The following is a 22,789-nucleotide window of genomic DNA, read 5'->3' on the forward strand; positions in this document are numbered from 1 at the left end:
GACTTAAAAATTATAGGGACTCATTTGCATCAACCATTTAAGAAAAAAGAAAAAAATCTGAGAAAAATAGCCTTTGTGTAATAATTAGGAATCCGGTGTAAGTCTTATAAGGGAATATTCAGCTATGAGAACAAGTCTACAGTTATTATGGTCCCAAGTCACTTGCCCCTTTTTTTTTTGGGTCTGGGTATTCGCTGCAGTTTATTGCACCAAATTTATGAAAATGGAATTGATGGTTCATGAATTTTGCATGCAGTTACTGACTGAGGATGGGGGGGGGGACAATTTTTGCATTGGGCAAAACGTTACATCTTTTTAAAAACCGGGCATAAAAATCACTCCAAGGGTGTACCAATTTGCGCTACATTTTGCAGATTTTTTTCAAAATAGTTGCAGTGTATGAATCAGGCGAAAAGATCCGGACTTACTAAACTGTGCCCACTATAACAGAAAAAAAAACTACAAAAACAGGTGAAAATACAAAAAGAAAACATTGACAAGATGGGCAATAAGGAAACATGGCCTAAGTGTGACCGCAGCCTTCTGAGTGGTGACTGCATGCAATGTGCACGCGCTCGGGATTCCCAACATGCGTGATCACATACAAGAAGTCACGTGCTGATTAGATGCGTTTCCCTTCTCTCAATTCACTTGTATTGAGAGATTTGTCGGTACATGACCCCGAGTATGGAGATTGTGTTCATGAGGTCATGTGACCGCTGGCTCGCACCACAGACATTGTATGTATTGCATGTGGTCATGATTGCAAGAGTTCAGACAGACTTATAGGGTTATGCAGAAAGTCTGCGGTCACTCTTGCAGAGAACAGAAGGGGTTAATCATCCAATTAACCACCCGATCAACTCCAGCTGGTGGCTAGAACACACACACACACACACACACACACACACATATCCCTTAGGCTAGGTTCACACTAGCGTTGCGCCGCCCTGCGTCGGCGACGCAACGCGCGACGCACGTAAAAACGCGCGCGTTTTGCGACGCGTGCGTCGTTTTTGACGAAAATCGGACGCACAGAAAATGCTACAATGTAGCGTTTTCTTGCGTCCGACGCTAGTGTCGGAAACGACGCACGTGGCGAAAAACGCCACCAAAACGACGCACGCGTCCCCTATGTTAAACATAGGGGCGCGTCGCCGCTGCGTCGCCGGCGCAACAGCGACGCACATTGGCGGAACGCCAATGTGAACGTAGCCTTAGTCTACTTTGGGTGCCCCTTCCTCAGAGGGAGAGGCTTTCGCTGCAGGTGGGGGGAGAGGCTCCCGCTGCAGGAAGCTGTCTTACAACCATACAGGACAGGGTGGATAATTGCTGATCTACTGAGAAATATTAAAGAAGTCTTATCAAAAAGGTGAAAACTTTTTGCATTTTAAATGTTTTTTTCTGTGTGTAGTGTTCTATTTTATAGGAACAGCAAAAAAAAAAAAAAATATATAGTCTCCAAATAAAACTGAAGTTGGTTTCCTGTTCAACGACTTTTTTAGTGCAGTAGAAAATCCTCTAAACGCCCTTCTCCCACTTGCTTGGAGTTTTACTTCTATAACTACAGTACCTTCGTTTGCATAAAGGAGGCCATGAACCAGAATAATCCGACCCGTGTCAACCAAAATAGGAACAGACCCTAACATTTTCCTACTACGTTGCTACTTTTTCCAAGAGCTGGGTAAGGACAATACTAAATCACTCATTTCATACAAGCTGCAGCACTGCCATACATCCACACATGTAGATCCACCACTGCCATACCTACAGAGACAGGAGAACCACTACTGCCATACATCCCCACATGTAGATCCACCACTGCCATACCTACAGAGACAGGAGAACCACTACTGCCATACATCCCCACATGTAGATCCACCACTGCCATACCTACAGAGACAGGAGAACCACTACTGCCATACATCCCCACATGTAGATCCACCACTGCCATACCTACAGAGACAGGAGAACCACTACTGCCATACATCCCCACATGTAGATCCACCACTGCCATACCTACAGAGACAGGAGAACCACTGCTACCATACATCCACACATGTAGATCCACCACTGCCATACCTACAGAGACAGGAGAACCACTGCTACCATACATCCACACCTGTAGACCCACCACTGCCATACCTACACACCACAGAGGCGGGAGAATCGCCACTGCCATACAGCCCCACCTGTAGACTCATCACTGCCATACCTACACACCACAGACAGAACTGCTGCTGCCATACAGCCCCATGTGTAGACCCACCATTGCTATACCTACACACCACAGAGACGGGAGAACCGCCACTGCCATATATCCACACCTGTAGACTCATCACTGCCATACCTACACACCACAGACAGAACTGCTGCTGCCATACAGCCCCATGTGTAGACCCACCATTGCTATACCTACACACCACAGACAGGAGAACCGCCGCTGCCATACAGCCCCATGTGTAGACCCCACATAGGAAAACCACTGGAACAACCACACATCTGATAAAACTTTATTTCACATCATGGTGGTCGGGCTCGTCCTTCCGTCCCCTGAATTTAGTCCATTTTGAAACTGAAAACCCAGAACACGCACAGCATGAGAAGTGACATACTAGAGTTCCTGCTACCACAACCTAAAAGTGACATGGAAATATAAAGAAAATAGTGGAATTCAGAATAACAAAATACAGATATTTTATGTGTAGACAATAGACTTAAGATTTCCTGAGCCAGTGGAGCGTGAGGACAAACGAGAGACAAACATCACACTAATCCATCCCGGTGTCTGTCCCGGCGGTGGAGACGTTCCTGTATAAAAGCCTCCATCCCTCCACAGGTTGCGCTGACGGTAGGTTATGGGTTGTGGTTCACATTACTTTGTTGCATGGTAAGATGGGCGACGCGCTCGCTCCTGGACCCGGCGGCGTGGCTTGTTCCCGGTATGTCGTCGTGCCGGCTGCTGGTTCGTTACCTTGTGACCATGTTGTTGGCTGCACCATTGTCCCAACTTACAACCTGGTCTGAAGCCATTTTTGATAGTCCGTGGCCAGAGCCGCTTCCTAGTGCTAAATGCAGGTCAGCCCCAGTGTGAGGCAGCTGGACGGTGTGGGCACGGAGGGATGAGGAGGAGACGGTATCCCTGGTCACGAGTTATTCCTTCTGACTGCAGGAGGGCTGGCTGGAGCAGATAAAGGTCCTGGATAAAGAAAGAAGAAGGAAAAACCTCCTTTTAGACAACATTATGCCCACAGGAGATTTAGGATGAATTCATACACTGAGGACGGAGTTCAGCGCAGCACTTACACACTAGACAACAGCAGTGGTCGGTTTCCTAGGCAACGAGCTGAAAACGTTAATCTCAAGAGTGGATGCAAGTTTTAATGAGCAATAAATTCCAAAAAGTGCTTGTTTTATGAGCGCTATCCAACATATGTCCAGATGGGAAGAATTCTTTAGAATTAGAAATATTTGTAGGTTGGTTCTGCAAGTGGGAGGACAGCACACAGCCACTGTGGGGTCGGGTTATTTAGCCCTAAGACTAGATTCACACTTTTTTTTCACAGATTTTAAAGCTCTACACCATCTATGCTTCTCAATCCTTTATTTCTACGAACACATGGCGGTAAAGGTAGGGTCACACGACTGCACCATCACTAAAGTTATTTTATGATTTTACAAGATTTTTATGATTCCGATATTACAAGACTCGTTCTTATGAATCAGATTTTTATTTCCAATAGGCTTCGCCTGTAGTGAAGATCTTTAGCAACCCTAAGAAAAAGGAAACTTTTACTTTGAAGAACACGGGTGACTGTACTGTGTTTATGTGACTGCAGCGACTAAACCTGCAATAACACAAATGACCACATGGGGTCAGCAAAGTCTTAATAAATGGGATGATTGACATGGCTGTGGGTATACAGGGAGGACATGGAGCAGTTACATCACATCATACAATCATTCTACAGCTTTTTTTTTTTTCTTACAAACCTCCAAGAACTAGTTCAGGAGTGATGCGTTAAAATCCCTGTCCTCCGTGACGTCACTTACTGTCCCCAGAGGACACGATCTGGGTCTCCATGGACCTGCAGCTGTACATAATGCACCAGGCAGTGCTTCCATACTGGTTTTGTACAGAACTACTCCTGCCTTTTGGGGGAGAGGGCGAGGGGATGCATTACTAGTGAGTAACTAGAGCGCTATTCAGACTCGACTTCGCTGAAAAAAAAATCCAGCATGCGACATTCAATGAAATAGGTCTTGCATGAAGGAAAGAAAAGCATGGCGTGCAGTGCTTGGTGGACTGTAGAACAGGAGAAGCGGATGATTGAGGAACGTTGCCTACAGCAGAGGTCCCCAACTCCAGTCCTCAAGGCCCACCAACATGTCATGTTTTCAGGATTTCCTTAGTCTTGCCCAGGTAATAATTGCATCACCTGTGCAATGCAAAGGAAATCCTGAAAACATGACCTGTTGGTGGGCCTTGAGGACTGGAGTTGGGGACCCCTGGCCTACAGGAACACACTGCACCACTATACAAATTGCAGGGGGAACAGTATGAAGGTCTGTTATGTTAACTTTGCCCCCTTTATTTTCTAGTTAAAAAGGTTTATTCTCATCACCAAGATCCTGTCCCTATATGTAGTAGTAGGTGTAATAATAATGGCAAATACCTCCAATTAGAAATTTGGTATAGTTCTTCTGATAAGTTATGTCGTTTACAGGTATCTATGGTTACGGCCACTAACAGTCACTGAATGATCGTAACCAAGGATACCCAAGTTCCTGCAATGCCCTGCACATGGAGTAAGCGACATAGCGAATCAGAACAACTATACTACACTTCTAATTGGATGTTTTTGCTATTATATTTATACCTACTACATATTGGGATAGGAATACCCCTTTAATAATAATTTTATTTATATAGCGCCAACAAGATGGTCAGGAATGATGAGCAATAATTACATGATAAATAAGATATTTACACGGCATGATACAGACATTTGATAATACATAGAACAGTGAACCTTTTCAATAACTATGTATGTAATAAAGTACATGCAATGGTATAATAAAGGTGGGCAAAATTTAGTCACAATATCGGCAACAAATACCACTACATATAAGTAGCGTAAAACATAAGGCTCAGTAAATCAGAATGTAGGGTATCCTGGAGTGAAGAAAATATATGTATTAAGCAGAAAATGTAAACGTACACAGTGGCATAAAGCGGGCTCGCCAGTCAAGAAAAGAACTGCACCCGACGCACGTCGTCAAGGTGCTCAGAAGCAAAACGCGCGTTGGGTGCAGTTCTTGTCTGGCGAGTCCTCTTTACACAACTGTGCATGTTAATACTTTCTACTTAGTAAATTAGAATGTAGTGTATCTCAGAGTGGAGAAAGTAGATATGCAGTGAGCCCAATAGGTTTTACGATACTTATATGTAGTTGTGTCTGTCTCGGGAGTCCTCCGAGTATTTTTTTAGAGCTCTGAGATTTAATCTTTATTGCCACAGCTGAATGATTTACATCTGTTAGCCAGCATAAGTACATGTGGGGGTTGCCTGCTTACTTGGGAATCCCCACATGTAGTCAAGCTGTCTAACAGATTTAAATCATTCAGCTGTGGCGAAGAAAGCTAAATCTCCGAGCACTAAAAAATACTTGGAGGACTCCCGAGCATTCTCGAGTAACGAGTATATTCGCTCATCACTACTCATCAGTTCTGACCATCGTGTCTTATATTTTATTGGATATTTAATTTAAAAAAAAAAAAAAACGTAGATAAAACATATGCTTGTTGGCCTGTTACCCTATGCTCACCAAACATACGTAGGTTTCTGAAGAAAAAAAAAAAAAAAAACATAACGAGAGAGACAAGTACGGAGCATGGAGAGATGCTGCTGGGGGGAAATGACAAGGGAACCGTAGCAAGTATTGTACGCATGTCCTGTTCCAATTCGTAGGACCCTTGGGTGCCCGATCCCTCCAGTATCGGTGCCGGACCAGGGAATCAAATAAGGCAGCGCTCACTCTGTGCAAGCGAGTGCTGTCAATCAAGCCAAGGGGGCAGGAGGCTAATTGATGGGGGCCGAAAAAAGTGTAAGTGTCCATTGTATGAGAAGCACAAAGCTGAGCTGGTGCGGAGAAGAGCGACCAGGGTTATGAAGAGAATGGGCAGATGGCAGCACCGAGATCTGTGATCAAATGTGGTCTACGGGCCTCTGCCATGATAGTGTGGTGGTAAATTCATGGAGGGTCCAGATATAGGTTATGGGTATGAATCCGTGCAGTGGGTCTGGACCCGGGAAGGAGATATGTCCCCTAATATGGGGCAATCAGCATCTGCCTCATGGGGTGTTTGCCTTTCTCTAGATTAATACTTTAGAGTATAGGATGGACATCCATGTCTCACAATGGCGCTGGCCCCTATATAAAAGTGACTATACATTGCGGCATGCGAGGTACTTACATACTGGGAGCCGTGGTCAACGCTTCTCCCCCTGGAGAGGCTGCACGCACACTGATCTAAGGAAAGAGACAGAACGCTGGTCACAGCAATCACTGATACTTAGACATTTTTTTTTTAAAATTCTGATATAATATTTCAATTCTAAAACCAATATAATTCTCCATTTTGCAGAATAATTCTACTTCCTACCTGTAGGGGGCGCCATTCAGATCCAAGTTGGTCCCGGTTTGCTCTATTGTAGGCCACTGTGTTGTCGTCATCGCTAAAAATTCTTTGTTCACACAGTTTCGGAGACTATCTGGGATGCGACCTTTTGGAGAAACGGAATCGGATTTTACAGAGATCGCGTCATTCACACTAACTGTACATTTTAGGAGCCTGGAAAAGAAAACTGTCCCCTACCAGTAAAGCAGGAATGGCTGAAAAAGGGGGGGGGGAAACACATAAAAACCTCCCATGACCTCTTATGTTCTGCTGCCACTGTCCTACCTATAGGCAATACTGGTGATGGCTGCTAGTGCTCCGGGATGTGTCCGAGCACAATTTATATTAGCACTATTGATGATCGAGCACTAAAATGCTTGTGTGATCGCTGCTCGAAGCTACCAATTCCTAATGCTCGGATGCTAGTTTTGAGTAATAACTACAATGGGAGTCAATGGTAAATCTGAGCATTTTTCCAGCAGACCCTACAAAGAGGTCTGGGGGGCAGTGAAAATGATCAACTGGATGGGAAAAGTGCTGAATGGAAGGAGAACAGGATGGGGAAGACCCCTGGAAGCATCCATGACTCCCAGATCGCTGCTGAGAACAATGGTGTCACACGTTTACTCCACTTTAAGGACTGACTTTCCAAAACCGCCGAGAAATTGCATTTTACAGGGGAAAAAAAAACATTAAACATTCTTTCCCGTATAATGACTTGTATATAAGGCAACATTATAAAAGGATTATTTTTTAAATAACTGAAGTGAACCAAAATTTAAAATTTTTATAAAAAAAAAAAAAAGTAAATTTCAGTGTAACTAAGGAAGCAAGAACTGCCAAAAATGGGATGCAAGAGGAACTGAGGTACACCCTAGACAAAGGATTGCCTCATACACATTCTAGTCACATTGTCATGCAGTGGTACTCCTAGACTCAGACTACATATTAAGCGCAAAGCCTACCAAAAATGACAAGCAGGGTCATCCATACACCCTTGAAGGCACCAACTGTAGTGCCTCATTCAAATATTAGGAAAGCGTACACCTGTAGCAGGCCAATTTTGGTTTTTAATTTCAAACCAACGAAATTCCACACAAAGCAGGTTCTACAGCATATAATGACAATAGTAAATTTTTTGACCAGAAATATTTTGTGAACTGTCCGAGGCCAAGCGGGTTTTAAAAATTTTAAAACACACAGCATGTTAAACTGTATGGATGAATCATTGAATGCATAAAAAAAGTTTTGGAAGGTTTTTTGTGAGTTTAATAAAGCAGCGAAATTAACAAGAACCATGCTACAGTGTATGATCAATCACTGAATCCATAAACAATTTTTCAATTTGGGGGGGGGAGGGGGGAGGGTGGAGTGTATGTTTATATAACACCAAAATGAAATAGAAAGCACGTAAAACTGTATGGATGAGTAATTGAATCCAGACAAATTTCTCACCGCTTTTTTGTAGCGTTCTATAGACCACCAAAATGTACCCAAGAATACACAATGTATGGATGAGCAGTAGGATACCGGAAAAAGTGACAATTTGTTTTGAGGGTTATATACCACCGAAAACTACCCAAGAACATGGATGAGCAATATAATACCAAAACATTTTAACCAATTTTTATTGAAGGTTATATACACCAAAATGTACCCAAGAACATGCTATACTGTGTGGAAGAGCAATATAACTGTACTCCCACCATAAAAAAGCAATATAATATTAACTCCCATCATAAAAGGCTTTGCACAAAGTGCAAAGCCAGGAAAACATAAGGACCATAGACCCTTGAAGGTAACAACTGGAGGGCCTCAGTGAAATATTGAGCATTAAAAAAAACTTCATGTAATGCTGTCATCTGGGTTTGGAAAAGTGGGGGCCAGCCCAGGCTTTGTTCATGTTTATCAGAGTGAGCCTGTCCGCACTTTCTGTTGACAACAGAAAGTGTCTGTCTGTTATGGCGCTCCTGGCAGCACTAAAAACCTGCTCAGATAAGACGACAGTGGCAGGGCAGTACAACACCTCCAAGGCATATTATTTTTTATTTAATTATATAGCACCATTAATTCCATGGTTCTGTACATGAGAAGGGATTACATCCAGCGTCGGACTGGAGCACCTTGGGCCCACCAGAGAAAATCATTCTTGGGGCCCACTATGTAGCTACATAGAAATAGATACAAGACCAACAATTGTGCGGTAAAAAGCGCTAATATCAGGGTATAACATAAGGTAGTTCACGTCTTAATAATGTAGCAAGGGTTGGGGTAGCCCCCTCACAGAATATAATGTAGCCCCCTCATAAAATATAATGCAGTCCCCTCTCATAGAATATAATGCAGCACCCCACAAAATATAATGCAACCCTCTCAGGTATGACGCAGTCCCCACCATAGAATATAATGTAGCACCCCATAGAGTATACTGTAACCCCTCATAATATAATGTAGTACCTTGAGTATAATGCAGTCCCCCCACAGAATATAATGTAGCCCCCCAGGGCCGTATTTAGAGTTTCTGCTGCCCTAGGCACTTTTAGCTCTGCCTTCCCTTTTGGTGAGTATGACACTATCGGCAGTGACTTTGGCAAGAATCGCTGATGTGAAAGTCGCCTTTTGCAGCAGATCAGGCAGTTTTTCTGCATCTGCCGCGTAACGGATCACTTACAGCAACACTGCGTTCGGCCTCATTCATTCCCTATGGGATTTGCGGCACTTGCCGTGATCTGGCAAATGTGGTACCATACCTCCCAACTTTTGAAGGGAAGGAGGTATTAAGTTTGCGGCGCGCATAGTGCGCCGCGGCAAATTTTAGGCCACGCCTCTGACCAGACCCATTTCACAACTAGTCACACCCATATCCACGTCCCAACCACAGCCATTTAGCACTGCTAATCACACTGTTTTATAAATAATTATAAGCAAACAAAAATATGGCCACACATGATGTTCCATCCTGTATAATGGCCACACATGATGCTGAATACTGTATAACGGCCACCACACACGATGTTCCATACTGTATAATGACCGCACATGATGCTCCATACTGTATAACGGCCACACATGATGCTCCACACTATATAATGGGCACACATGATGCTCCATACTGTATAACGGCCACACATGATGCTCCATACTGTATAATGTCCATTGGCCACACATGATGCTCCATACTGTATAATGTCCATTGGCCACACATGATGCTCCATACTGTATAATGGCCACACATGATGCTCCATACTGTATAACGGCCACACATGATGCTCCATACTGTATAACGGCCACACATGATGCTCAATACTGTATAACGGCCACACATGATGCTCAATACTGTATAATGACCCCCCTCCTGTATGCATGGCTCATCTCCCTCCTATCCCATATACATAGCTCATATTACCCCCTCCTGTATGCATGACTCATATCCCCCCATGTATTCATGGCTCATATCCCCCCCCCCCCCTGTATTCATGGCTCATATTCCCCCCCCCCCCGTATTCATGGCTCATATTCCCCCTATATGCATGGCTCATATCCCCCCCCCCCTGTATGCATGGCTCATATCCCCCCCTGTATGCATGGCTCATATCCCCCCCTGTATGCATGGCTCATAGTCCCCCCTGTATGCATGGCTCATATACATTCCCCCCTGTATGCATGGCTCATATACATTCCCCCCTGTATGCATGGCTCATATACATTCCCCCCTGCATGGCTCATATACATTCCCCCCTGCATGGCGGCTTATCTCTCTGCACCAGCACCCGCTCCTGCTCGGCGCGCCGGCTTATGTCCTCCTTCATCCCCCCGTCCCTCATACTCACCTGTCCCACTGCACGGCCGTGCCGACATCCCTCGTGCTCTGTCCCGACTCCAGGCGGCGGCGCCGGCGCAGCACCTTCTTCCTGCTTGAGCGGTCATGTGACACCGTTCATTAAGATCATGAATATGCGCATATTCATGATCTTAATGAGCGGTGTCACGTGACAGCTCGTTCAGGACGAGCTGCGCCTGCAGTGCAGACGCCGAGACCATCGCTGGAGCAGGCAGGGTGAGTATTCAAGGCGGGCGGCGGCGGGGGAGGGGGCCCTGGAGCAGGGGGAGGGGGCCCTGGAGCAGGGGGAGGCCCTGGAGCGGGGGGAGGCCCTGCCAGCAGGTGTCAGTGCCAGGGCCCACCGGAGGATCCTCCAGGTCCCCGGTGGGCCAGTCCGAGCCTGATTACATCAAAATACAAATATCACTTACAATAAACAAAACTAACAATGACAGACTGGTACAGAGGGGAGATGACCCTGCTGTTGCCGGCTTACATTCTACAGGATTATGGGGAAGGAGACAGTAGGTCGGGGGTTGCAGTAGCTCCAATGGTGTTGAGGTGGCCGTGTGGTCTTTACAGGGTGTAAGCTTCCTTGAAGAGGTGGGTTTTCAGGCTTCTTTTGAAGAATACAAAAGTAGTGGATAACCGAATGTGTTGGGGCACAGAATTCCAGAGGATGGGTGATATTCGGGGGAAGTCTTGGAGGTGATTGGGTGAGGAGCGAATAAGCGTAGAGGAGAGGAGGAGGTCTTGGGAGGACCGGAGATTACGTGAGGGAAGATATTGAGAGATTAGTGTGGAAATATACTGGATTACTCACCGGTAATGCTCTTTTATAGAGCCCACGACAGCACCCACGAAAGAGGGGATCCGCCCCTAGGAACAGGAAACCTACAGAGAGATAAAAGGGGCGGCCCCCCCTCGCTCCTCAGTTGTTTTACAGAGAATAGGAGGAACCGCCGCCAGGTTTTAGTTAATAGGTCCAGGTATATATACATATATACATATTTACAACCTTATACTACAACTTTCTAATATTTACACCTCACCAAAAAAGCACCACGTGCAACTATACAAAGAAAAGGGAGGGATGTGAATGGGTGCTGTCGTGGGCTCTATAAAAGAGCATTACCGGTGAGTAATCCGGTATTTTCCATTCGCCACGACAGCACCCACGAGAGATTTTCAGAGACTATAGATTGGGTGGGTTAACTGAGTCAAGAACCGAAACCCCAAAGGTTAGATCAGAAGCAGCAGATAGGTCTAATCTATAGTGCTTATAAAAGGTGCCCGGTGAAGCCCAAGTTGCGGCCTTACATATGAGTTCTATTGGCACGTTCGCCCTTTCTGCCCAGGAAGTTGATACGGCCCTTGTAGAATGAGCCCCCACATGCATTGGAGGATCTCTTCCTTTGGCCCTGTAAGCCAAGGTTATGGCTTCTCTGATCCAACTAGATAACGTCCCCTTCGTGACTCTGGATCCTTTGGTTTTACCCTGAAAAGACACAAACAGGGCCCTACTCTTCCTCCAGTCCCTAGTTCTCTCTAAATAGGCTAGAATAGTCCTCTTAACATCTAGGGTATGAAGTCTTACTTCCTCTGGAGATGAGTGGTCTTTATAAAAGGTAGGTAATAGGATCTCCTGGGACCTATGAAAACTAGAGGCCACCTTAGGCAGGTAACATGGGTCTGTTTTCAAAATTATTCTATCAGGTGTTATAGATAGGTATGGAGGATCGATTGACAATGCCTGCAGATCACTTACTCTTCTAGCTGATACCAATGCTACTAATAATATCGCTTTTAACGAGATGTTCTTTAATGAGGCTGCATGAATAGGCTCAAACGGGCTTTGTGTCAATGCATCCAGGACCAAAGATAGATCCCACTGGGGCAGCTGTGGAATATTTATGGTTTCGACCGTTCACATGCAGATATAAAACGGGATATCCATCTATCACCTGCGATATCATAACTGAAGAGGGCCCCTAACGCTGAAACCTGAACTTTCAAAGTATTAACCGAAAGTCCCAATTCTAGTCCTTTTTGCAAAAACTCCAGTATTGAAAATATAGGCACCTCTGAAGAAATTTGTGTAGTGTGAAATTGAAGAAATTTTTTCCAGATTCTAACATAAATTTTGGTGGTAGAAGGCTTTCTACTCTTCATAAGGGTATCTATCAATCCACTAGAAAACCCTCTTCTACTTAGCAATTGCCTCTCAAATTCCAGGCAGTTAAGTTCATGCCCTTCACTTGAGGATGGAAAAACGGACCTTGAGACAGCATGTTGTCGGCCAGAGGCAGAATCCACGGGTCTGTCACTGACATGGCTCTGAGCCATGAAAACCATGGCCTCTTGGGCCAAAAGGGGGCTATTAACACAACTCTTGCCCCTTCCTCTCTTATCTTCCTTATCACCCTGGGCAATAGATTCCATGGGGGAAAAGCGTATGCCAGGTCGAATGTCCATGGTACCTGAAGGGCATCTAATATGTCTGGATTGTCTAGCCTGCATAGGGAGGCAAACATCCTGACCTGTCGATTGGATCTTGTTGAGAACAAGTCTATTTGAGGCATGCCCCATCGGGCTGTTATTTTGAAAATCTTCCTGTTGAGCATCCATTCCCCTTGATGAAGAGTATGACGACTGAGAAAATCGGCCTGAAAGTTGTCTACCCCTCTTATGTGTACCGCTGATAAGGACAACAGATGACCTTCGGCTAACATTATGATGTCTGATGTCACCTCCATGAGAGTGTCCGACCGTGTACCTCCTTGACGGTTTAGATAGGCCACCGCAGAGGTGTTGTCGGAGAGGACCCTTGTGTGAGAGCCTCGCAGCTGAGGAAGAAAGTGGAGCAGGGAACAATATACAGCTCTCAACTCTTTAACGTTAGAAGAATCACTATACTCTGATCTGGACCAGAGTCCCTGGACCATCTGATCTCGAAAATGTGCACCCCAACCTTCAGGACTAGCATCTGTGGTAACTATATTTGAAGGAGTGATTACCCACAGGACTCCTTTTGACAGATTTCCCCAATCTAACCACCATGTGAGGGAGTGTACCACTTCTGACGGAAGAAAAACTATCTGATCTAGACGCCCCTGATTCTCAATACTCTCCTGTAATATAAATCTCTGCAGCTGCCTGGTATGAAACTGAGCCCACTCAACTGCAGGAATACAAGAAGTTAAAGACCCCAGCAACGACATGGCGCTTCTCAAAGTCATACTACGCCTATTGATTGCCAAGTTCACTTTATCAATTATGGAGGTCTTTTTACTATCTGGCAGCCAACATACTTGATCGACCGAATCTAAAAGGAGACCAAGGAACTTCTGACATGTAACTGGCCGGAGTCTGGATTTCTCCCAATTAATAATCCAACCAAGAGATTGCAATGAAAAGACTACCTACCCCAATCTCTGTTCACACTGTAGGGAGTCTCTACCCACTATTAGAAGATCATCTAAATACGGGATGATTAGTGTGTCCTTTAGCCTCAAAAAAGACATTACCTCTAACAATAATTTAGTGAAGACCCTCGGAGCCATAGATAGGCCAAAGGGCATTGCCCTGTATTGCAGATGACAAACCTGACCATCTAATACAACTGCTACCCTGAGAAACTGCTGGTGTAACTGGTGTATAGGCAGATGGTAGTAAGCATCCTTAAGATCCAGCACCACCATGTAACAGTTGGGAAATAGATTTTTAATGGCTGACCGAATGGACTCCATTTTAAAGGCTTTAGGTCTTATGAAGGTGTTCAACTTCCTTAAATTAAATATAGTCCTAAAGGACCCATCAGGCTTAGTTATCAGAAATAACGGAGAATAAAAGCCCTTTCCTATTTCAGATGGTGGAACTTTTATTAATACTTGTTTAGACAAAAGAGACTTGATTTCAGTTTCCAGCGCTTCTTGCTGCAGCCTGGATTTCAGGGATGTAAGAAGAAAAGAATCCGGAGGTGTCCGGATGAGGTCTAAAGTGAGACCTGATGAAATTAAATTTAAGGCCCATGTATTAGCCGTTATCTCTCTCCATTGTTCCACAAATTGTAGTAGTCTACCGCCCACTGGTGGAATAGGGTTCACGGAATTTATCCGCTGGTCTGAAGGGACGCTTATTGAACAGATTGCCCTTCTGCCTGAACTCCCTGTTACTCCAGCGGTCTTTAAAGCCTCCTTTCCTTCCAAATGGTGGCTTTCTGAACGCTCTTCTGTAGGAAGGAATAAAGGGATTAGGAAACCCTTTTTTCCTTTCGCCCGCCTTATTGAGTATGTCATCCAGGACAGATCCAAAGAGGTACTCACCCTGGCAGGGTATGGCACACAATTTAGCCCTGGACTGGGCGTCTCCCTTCCAATTCTTTAGCCATAACGCTCGACAAGCCGTATTTGAGAGATTTGCTGATCTAGCCGCCAGGCGGAGAGAGTCTATTGAGGCATCAGATATAAATGTCGCAGCCCCCTTGATTAATGGAATGGAGGCTCGCAACTTTTCTCTGGAAACGCCACTTCTGATGTTCTGATCTAGCTGATCCAGCCAGACCAACATGGATCTACTGGTACATGTAGCGGAGATTGCAGGTTTAAATGCAGTCACACAGGCTTCCCATGATTTTTTGAGAAGCGCATCAGATTTTCTGTCCATTGGATCGGACAAAGAACCCACATCCTCTACCGGTAAAGAGGAACGGCGAGCAGTAGATGCTACAGCCGCATCAACTTTCGGTACTTTACGAGAACTTGGCCACTTGGGCTAATCAAAGGGGTAGCGTCTCTTACAGGACACTGGCACAAACCCCTTTTGACCCTTACTCCATTCTTTCTTGACCAGGTCCTTTATAGCCTGGTTCACCGGAAATACATGGCCCTTTCGCTGAGAAAGACACGCCAACATCACCTCCTGCTGAGTCTGAGGTTCTTTTAATTCAGAAACCCCCATAGTACTTCTTACGGATTTAACCAAGTTATTTATGCCATCTGTGGGAAAGCAGACATAGTCCTCTTCATCTGGTGAATCTGATAACAGAGACATCTGACTCAACCTCCCCACTTTCTGCCGACGTGTCAGCTTTAGGCGAGGATGCTCTGCTAACTCTCCTCTCAATATTTACGGACGGACTGCTTCGCAAACTTTGAAGCTCCTCCCGAATCATAAGGCGGATTTCATCCATTTTAACGGACTCTTCCTGCCGCAGGGTGTTATCTATACAAGCTGGGCACAATTTTTTGCTATAAGCAGCAGGTAAGGGCTCAGTACATATTGCACACTGCACGTGCTTGGTCTTCCCCGTCCTTTTCCCCTACAAACACATAAGGAGAGGTGACCTAACATAAGCTTTCATGAAGTTAAATGAACACTCACCCCGAAGTATCTCTATATACCGGGTCTCGGCTCTTTTGTTCGGCCTGGGGTGTGCCACGGGACGACCTCCTTCCTGACTTGTCAGTGGAGTCGCTCACTTTTGCACCATCTCTCTTCCTGACCTTTTCACTGGGTACAACCAATACCTCCATAGGGCGCTCACAAATCTCCTCATAAGACGACATGTTAACGCACCTTCTACACAGCTGAGCTGCAATTTATAGCGCCGGTCTCACACACCCCTTTCCCATTTTTTTTTTTTTTTTCCTCTTACCAGCGCCGTAGTGCAGCCCAGGGGGGAGGATCGCTCAAAATCCAATATGGCGGCGCCCCCGGAAGTAGCAACTCGACCTCTGAGTGCAGGGAGCGTCGCCGCACTGCGCATGCGCCGGCGTTCCTTCCACCCGCCGGCGCCATCGCTAGGCCGCACCGCTGCCCCCAGAAGTGGTAACGCGACCTCTGAGTCCAGGGAGCGCTGCTGCACTGCTCAGCGCCGGCGTCTCTGCCGCTCTCACCACCATCCAGGATCGGAAACAGCGACGCCGGCTTCTACACAAGGCAGCACCGCTTACCTGAGGTACATTTCCCCTCCTCGGTCATACTTCACAACGATGTCCCAGCAGGGACATTGTTGCTCCACGCCATAGCAGATGAGGGGGGAGCCAGCAGGAACCCCCGACTCTGTCCATCCGTCCTGGAGCCCATGTCTCTCATCAGAGACAGACAGGCGGCATCCAGGCGGACCTTCCTCTTCATCTGTACTCCATAGAGTTTCTCTGTGGGTTCCCTTCTAGGAACAGGAAACCAACTGAGGAGCGAGGGGGGGCCGCCCCTTTTATCTCTCTGTAGGTTTCCTGTTCCTAGGGGCGGATCCCCTCTCTCGTGGGTGCTGTCGTGGCGAATGGAAAATACGGAGGAGAAAGATTATGGATTGCTTTGTAGGTCAGTGTTAGTAGTTTAAACTGGATACGCTGGGAAATTGGGAGCCAGTGAGGGGATTTGCAAAGAGGGGAAAAGGAGTGTAACGAGGAGAGAGATTAATTAGTCGGGCAGCAGAGTAAAGGATGGACTGGAGGGGTGTGAGAGTGTTAGAGGGTAGGCCACAGAGGAGTATGTTGCAGTAGTCCAGGCGGGAGATGATTCGGGCATGCACGAGCATTTTGGTAGAGTGTGGGTTGAGGAAAGGACGGATTCTGGAAATATTTTTGAGCTGGAGGCAACAGGAGGTGGCGAGAGCTTGGATATGCGGTTTGAAGGACAGGGCAGAGTCAAGGGTTACTCTGAGGCAGTGGATTTTGGGGACAGGGGAAAGTGTGATTTCATTTATTTTGATAGATGATCAGGTAGGGAAGATATGCATGATGGAGGAAAGATAATGAGTTCAGATTTGTCCACATTGAGCTTGAAAAAGCAAGAGGAGAAGAAGAAGGATATGGCCAATAGACATTCTGGGATTCTGGAGAGCAGAGAGGTGACATCTGGGCTAGAGATGTAGATCTGAGTGTCATCGGCATATAGATGGTACTGGAAGCCATAGGACCAGGCCGAGTGTATAGATTGAGAAGAGTAAGGGCCCTAGGACAGAGCCTTGGGGGACTCCAACAGAGAGGGGGCGAGATGAAGAGGTAGTATGGGAGTAGGAAACGCTAAATGTGCGGTTGGAAAGGTATGCGGAGATTCAAGATAGGGCAAGGTCTTTGACCCCAACGGAAGAGAGTATCTGTAGTAGGAGGCAGTGGTCAACTGTGTCGAAGGCAGAGGACAGGTCTAGAAGGAGAAGTATAGAGAATCGTCTGCTAGCTTTGGCTGTAAGCAAGTCGTTCGTAATTTTGGTCAGGGCAGTCTCAGTGGAATGGTGGGGACGGAAGCCAGATTGTAGGTTGTCGAAGAGAGAGTCAGATGCAAAGTGAGAGGAAAGTTCAGCATGGACGTGCTGCTCAAGGAGTTTGGAAGCAAAAGGCAGCAAAGATATGGGGCGATAGCTGGACATACCGCTTGGGTCAAGGGATGACTTTTTGAGGATAGGTGTGATTGTAGCATGTTTGAAGGCATAGAGGAACAGCTCATGCCAGGTGTCCAGCGTTGAGAATCAATAGTTGAAGGTCGCAGTGTAATTCGTGAGTACACTGGTTTGCGGGGCGGGAAAGAGCATTTTCCATCAAGCACCGCCCAATGCTCGTCGATTAACAAGCACATCTGAGCACCGTGATACTCGAGTGACGACAGTATCACCAAGCTCGTTTGCTCATCTCCAATTAGCACATATGGATTGGAGCCATAATCCCGTCTATTCCCAGCACCCACACTGCACAGCTCATTTTGCACAATTACTAAGGTTTCTCGTGCCCTCGATTTGTTGAAATGAACTTTTGTTTGCACTTCTTGCACTTTAATCCAAAAGAAGCATGCACCTCACCTGTGACTGCTCTGCGCATCTCAGTGGCTGCAGCTTCTCTCATCTCCAGGGACGCCTGCTCGCTGTACCATGCTGTATGTGGGGTGCAGATCAGATTGGGGACATCCTTTAGAGGACCCTGAGCGGATCTGTAAAATGAACAAAAAAAAAAAAAAAAGCTTTTTGTGAACACTTCTCAATACGGTTACCTAGGCCATTAAAAAAGGAGTTGTTCACAACATTAATGGGGTCCTAAATTGATAAAACTGCAGTAGTGGACAACCCCTTTAATGTGAGATCAGTCGAGTGTCAGTATGTGAGGTGGTCACAGTGGTTGGGCACATGCAGATCAGACCTTGAGGGAAATCTCTGTGACCCCCATAGACGTCTACGATACACTTTTAATACATCTTTAGGACATACAAAATATACACGTACATCCAGTAATACTCACAAGAAAGGTTCAGTCTCGTGAACATCTAGAGCTGCTCCTCTGATTCTGCCTTCCTTCAGTGCCTGAGCCAAAGCCTTTTCATCTACTAACCCTCCACGAGCCGTATTCACCAGGAAGGCACCTTGCCTCATCTGCAGACAAAGCGCAGCGTTTGAACGCTCAATTACAGCTTTAATATAAATCACATGGAAATAGGATGTGAATACTTTTCTGCCCAATGATGACAGAAGTATTCTGGGAGTGATACCTTTATTGGCTAACCAGAAAATATGTTTGCAAGCTTTCAGAGCACAGAGGCTCCTTCTTCAGGCATGATTACAGATGAAGAAGATGCCTGAAGAAGGAGCCACTGTGCTCTGAAAGCTTGCAAAAATTTTCTGGTTAGCCAATAAAGGTATCACTCCCAGAATACTTCTGGCATCATTGGGCAGAAAAGTATTCACATAGATTTTTCTGGCTAACACGGTACCACAATACAATTTGTTATTGCACATCATGGAAATAGGATAAAAGTTAGTCACGGATATTCCCTAGTCACCATTCTCTCTTTTATCCCAATGAATAAATTAATGCAATATTAGCGAGAGGCGAGTCTCCATCCTTTATTGGGTGCGCCATTTTTTTACAGCAGAGTTGAATGGGACTTTATAGACAGAAAAATAAAAAAAACACGGTCTCCATGAAATGAGAGTTTCAGCCACATCCCCTGCCACACTCAAACAGCTTAGCTTATTTTCCAGCTTTACCGTATAGACTGGGTCAGAATCAGCAGAGGATGGCAAGTCTACTCAAGTGCCAAAGGCCTAAAAAAAGACTAGATGTCACCATACACAAAAATAAGGCTCTTCATGCAACTCCTTTACCACTTTTGAGTCTTTGGGGAGAGAGGCTGTACTCCATTTCCTAAACTAGACTAAACTGCTGACAACAGTCCAAACAATACACAGCACTCAGTCTTAAAATAATTTCTTTATCGATACAGCAGTAAAAAAAAAAAAAAAAAGAAAAAAATGGCTGAACACAACAGCACAAAAAATATAAAAGGCAGAAAGTAAATATCCACTACGCTCCCAGGCAACATGTTTCAGACCTACATGGTCCTTTGTCAAGGCTTGACATAGAACGGTGTAGGTCTGAAACATGTTTCCTGGGAGCATAGAAAATATTTCTTTTCTGTTTTTTAAATTTTTGTGCTATAGTGTTCAACCATTTTTTGTGCCTTTTTATACTGCTGGATCAATAAAGAAATTCAGTATTTATTTTTTTTACTGTTTGGACTATTGCATTACTGGAGTATTTTGCCTTTTTCATAAACTGTCCATAATCTCTCATTCATTTAATCTGCGCACACAATAGAGGAAAGCAACACGTGTCTCTAATATCGCAGCCCCATAAAGTCATTTTAAAAAGGATACGAGTAGAATTCTCTCTAGGCATAAAGGTTAATTCTGGTCTCGAGTCCCCTACGTTTTTCACTACTATGATGCAAAATGTCACAGGAAGGAGGAGAAGTGCCCACGCTGTTCTTTTCCATCGTGCAATGATTTTTGATACAGAGATTGGAGGAAATCTACGGGCACAGGTATTTCCATCACTAGTATACAGAGCAGCATTCACAAGCCTTGCTACAATGTCTGGCCATCTATGCACTATGGAGTCAACATTACATGCCATGGAGTTGCGCTATAAATGTATGCAAGGTTCTAATTTAAAGCGAGTTAGCACAAAATAACTGTTCAAACCCAACACATACACCCTTGTAGTGGCCACGTAGTTCACACCTACTAGTTTTCCCAACTCTCCACCCACCTGTTCCTTGATCGACATCTGACACTACAGGAAACGGAGGATGACCGATAAAAAAAAAAGAAAGTAGGTGGAAAGGTGCACCACCAGCCACACCTAGGGTGCACCGAACACCTGTGCTTGGTTTGGACAGTCATTTTGTACTGACAAGAGTAACTTTAGGCAGCTAGGGAAATAGAAATAGGGGAAAGTAGCAGCTCTACTCGTTCCTTCCTGCACAGTGGAGGATTATTCCAATGTTTTTGTGCAGATTGTGTAATGGAAAGGTGTATGTAACCCCGTGAATAAAAGGGATGAAATGACTAAATCGGCAATGCAGAGGCCATTTACCTGTTTGATTGTGAAGTCGTTAATGAGGTGGTGGTTGTGTTCATTCAGGTTACAGTGCAGAGACACGCAGTCGCTTTGGTAAAGCAAGTCCTGCAGTGTGTACACCCTCTGCACCCCCAGCGAGCGCTCCGTCCCGTCCTGCAGGTATGGGTCATAAAAGAGAACATTGAAGCCAAACACCTTGGCCCTGACGGCCACTGCCTGTCCTACACGACCTGTGAGAGAAAAACATCACCGGGAGAAGAGGTGTCAGCTGAACCAAACTCATCACATACAACAGCCCCGTGCAAATGGCCGTACAATAACCGCACAAGTAATCGCCGAGCACAAAAGAAACCCAACATGGCCGGGTAACAGATCAGACATCATTTAGGCCTCTATAGAGTGCAGAACCGAACCTCGCTTTTTTATGTCACAAAAAGCGTGACATTGCAATGATATCCTTAACGATATCATTATGTGTGAAGGTACCTTAAACCCAAATCATGTCTTACCAGCAGCAGAATAGGCAACAAGGAAAAGAATGGGGAAAGGAGAATCCCACAGGACACTAAAGTATAACTTCACCCCTTCACTTCCCTACCGTGAATATTACAGTGCACGGTGGGGTTGTCAGAGGGAAAATTAAGCTGAATGTCCATCAAGTAACATTACAGCGTCTGGGGCTAAGAATCACTTTCCTGGTTATCGCCAAGGATAAATCAGTCCCTGGGTGATCAGCTCATCTTTTAAAAAAGGTGGTACTGCTCCCATGACGAACGAACGATAGATAGATAGATAGATAGATAGATGATAGATAGATAGACCAAAAGTTTGGACACACCTTCTCATTTAAAGATTTTTCTGCATTTTCATGACTATGAAAATTGTACATTCACACTGAAGGCATCAAATAAGACAATTTCAAAGTAGCCACCTTTTGCTTTGATGACTGCTTTGCACACTCTTTGCATTCTCTTGATGAGCTTCAAGAGGTAGTCACCGGGAATGGTTTTCACTTCACAGGTGTGCCCTGTCAGGTTTAATAAGTGGGATTTCTTGCCTTATAAATGGGGTTGGGACCATCAGTTGTGTTAAGCAGAAGTCTGGTGGATACACAGCTGATAGTCCTACTGAATAGACTTAGCTGCTTTTTTCTTGCCATAATACAAATTCTAAGTAAAGAAAAACGAGTGGCCATCATTACTTTAAGAAATTAAGGTCAGTCTGAAAAATTGGGCAAACTTTGACAGTGTCCCCAAGTGCAGTGGCAAAAACCATCAAGCGCTACAAAGAAACTGGCTCACACGAGGACCGCCCCAAGAAAGGAAGACCAAGAGTCACCTCTGCTTCTGAGGATAAGTTTATCCGAGTCACCAGCCTCAGAAATCACAGGTTAACAGCAGCTCAGATTAGAGACCAGGTCAATGCCACACAGAGTTCTAGCAGCAGACAACTCTACAACAACTGTTAAGAGGAGACTTTGTGCAGCAGGCCTTCATGGTAAAATAGCTGCTAGGAAACCACTGCTAAGGACAGGCAACAAGCAGAAGAGACTTGTTTGGGCTAAAGAACACAAGGAATGGACATTAGACCAGTGGAAATCTGTGCTTTGGTCTGATGAGTCCAAATTTGAGATCTTTGGTTCCAACCACCGTGTCTTTGTGCGACACAGGAAAGATGAACGGATGGGCTCTACATGGCTGGTTCCCACCGTGAAGCATAGAGGAGGAGGTGTGATGGTGCTTTGCTGGTGACACTGTTGGGGATTTCACTCTATCGTGCCAAAACACGTCAAATATGAAATACATGAAATATGAATTGCAAACTTGCTTTTTGAACATTAGGAAAAACATTTTTTGAGACGCTTAGCACAGAATTTGGCCAAATAGTGTGAGCCCATCAACCATCGTCAAGGTGGTCTCATTAAAAAACTGATGGG

At 45.2% G+C, this 22,789-nt stretch overlaps 1 protein-coding gene across 2 annotated transcripts in view; it reads right to left on the bottom strand.

The window, feature by feature from the left end:
* Positions 1-2,499: 2,499 nt before the first annotated feature.
* The window catches only part of CTBP2 (C-terminal binding protein 2), an 82,694-nt gene continuing 62,404 nt past the window's right edge, over positions 2,500-22,789 (bottom strand). For both annotated transcript variants that reach the window (XM_069753886.1, XM_069753885.1), the window contains 6 exons: positions 20,869-21,083; positions 18,733-18,863; positions 18,300-18,427; positions 6,667-6,787; positions 6,478-6,533; positions 2,500-3,199 (listed from right to left, as the gene is read on the bottom strand). In XM_069753886.1, the coding sequence (XP_069609987.1) occupies positions 6,494-6,533; positions 6,667-6,787; positions 18,300-18,427; positions 18,733-18,863; positions 20,869-21,083 (635 nt within the window). In that variant the 3' untranslated portion in view covers positions 2,500-3,199; positions 6,478-6,493. The remainder of the gene's footprint in view (positions 3,200-6,477; positions 6,534-6,666; positions 6,788-18,299; positions 18,428-18,732; positions 18,864-20,868; positions 21,084-22,789) is intronic.

The sequence above is a fragment of the Ranitomeya imitator genome, chromosome 2 (genome assembly GCF_032444005.1).
Source record: "Ranitomeya imitator isolate aRanImi1 chromosome 2, aRanImi1.pri, whole genome shotgun sequence".
NCBI lineage: Eukaryota > Metazoa > Chordata > Amphibia > Anura > Dendrobatidae > Ranitomeya > Ranitomeya imitator.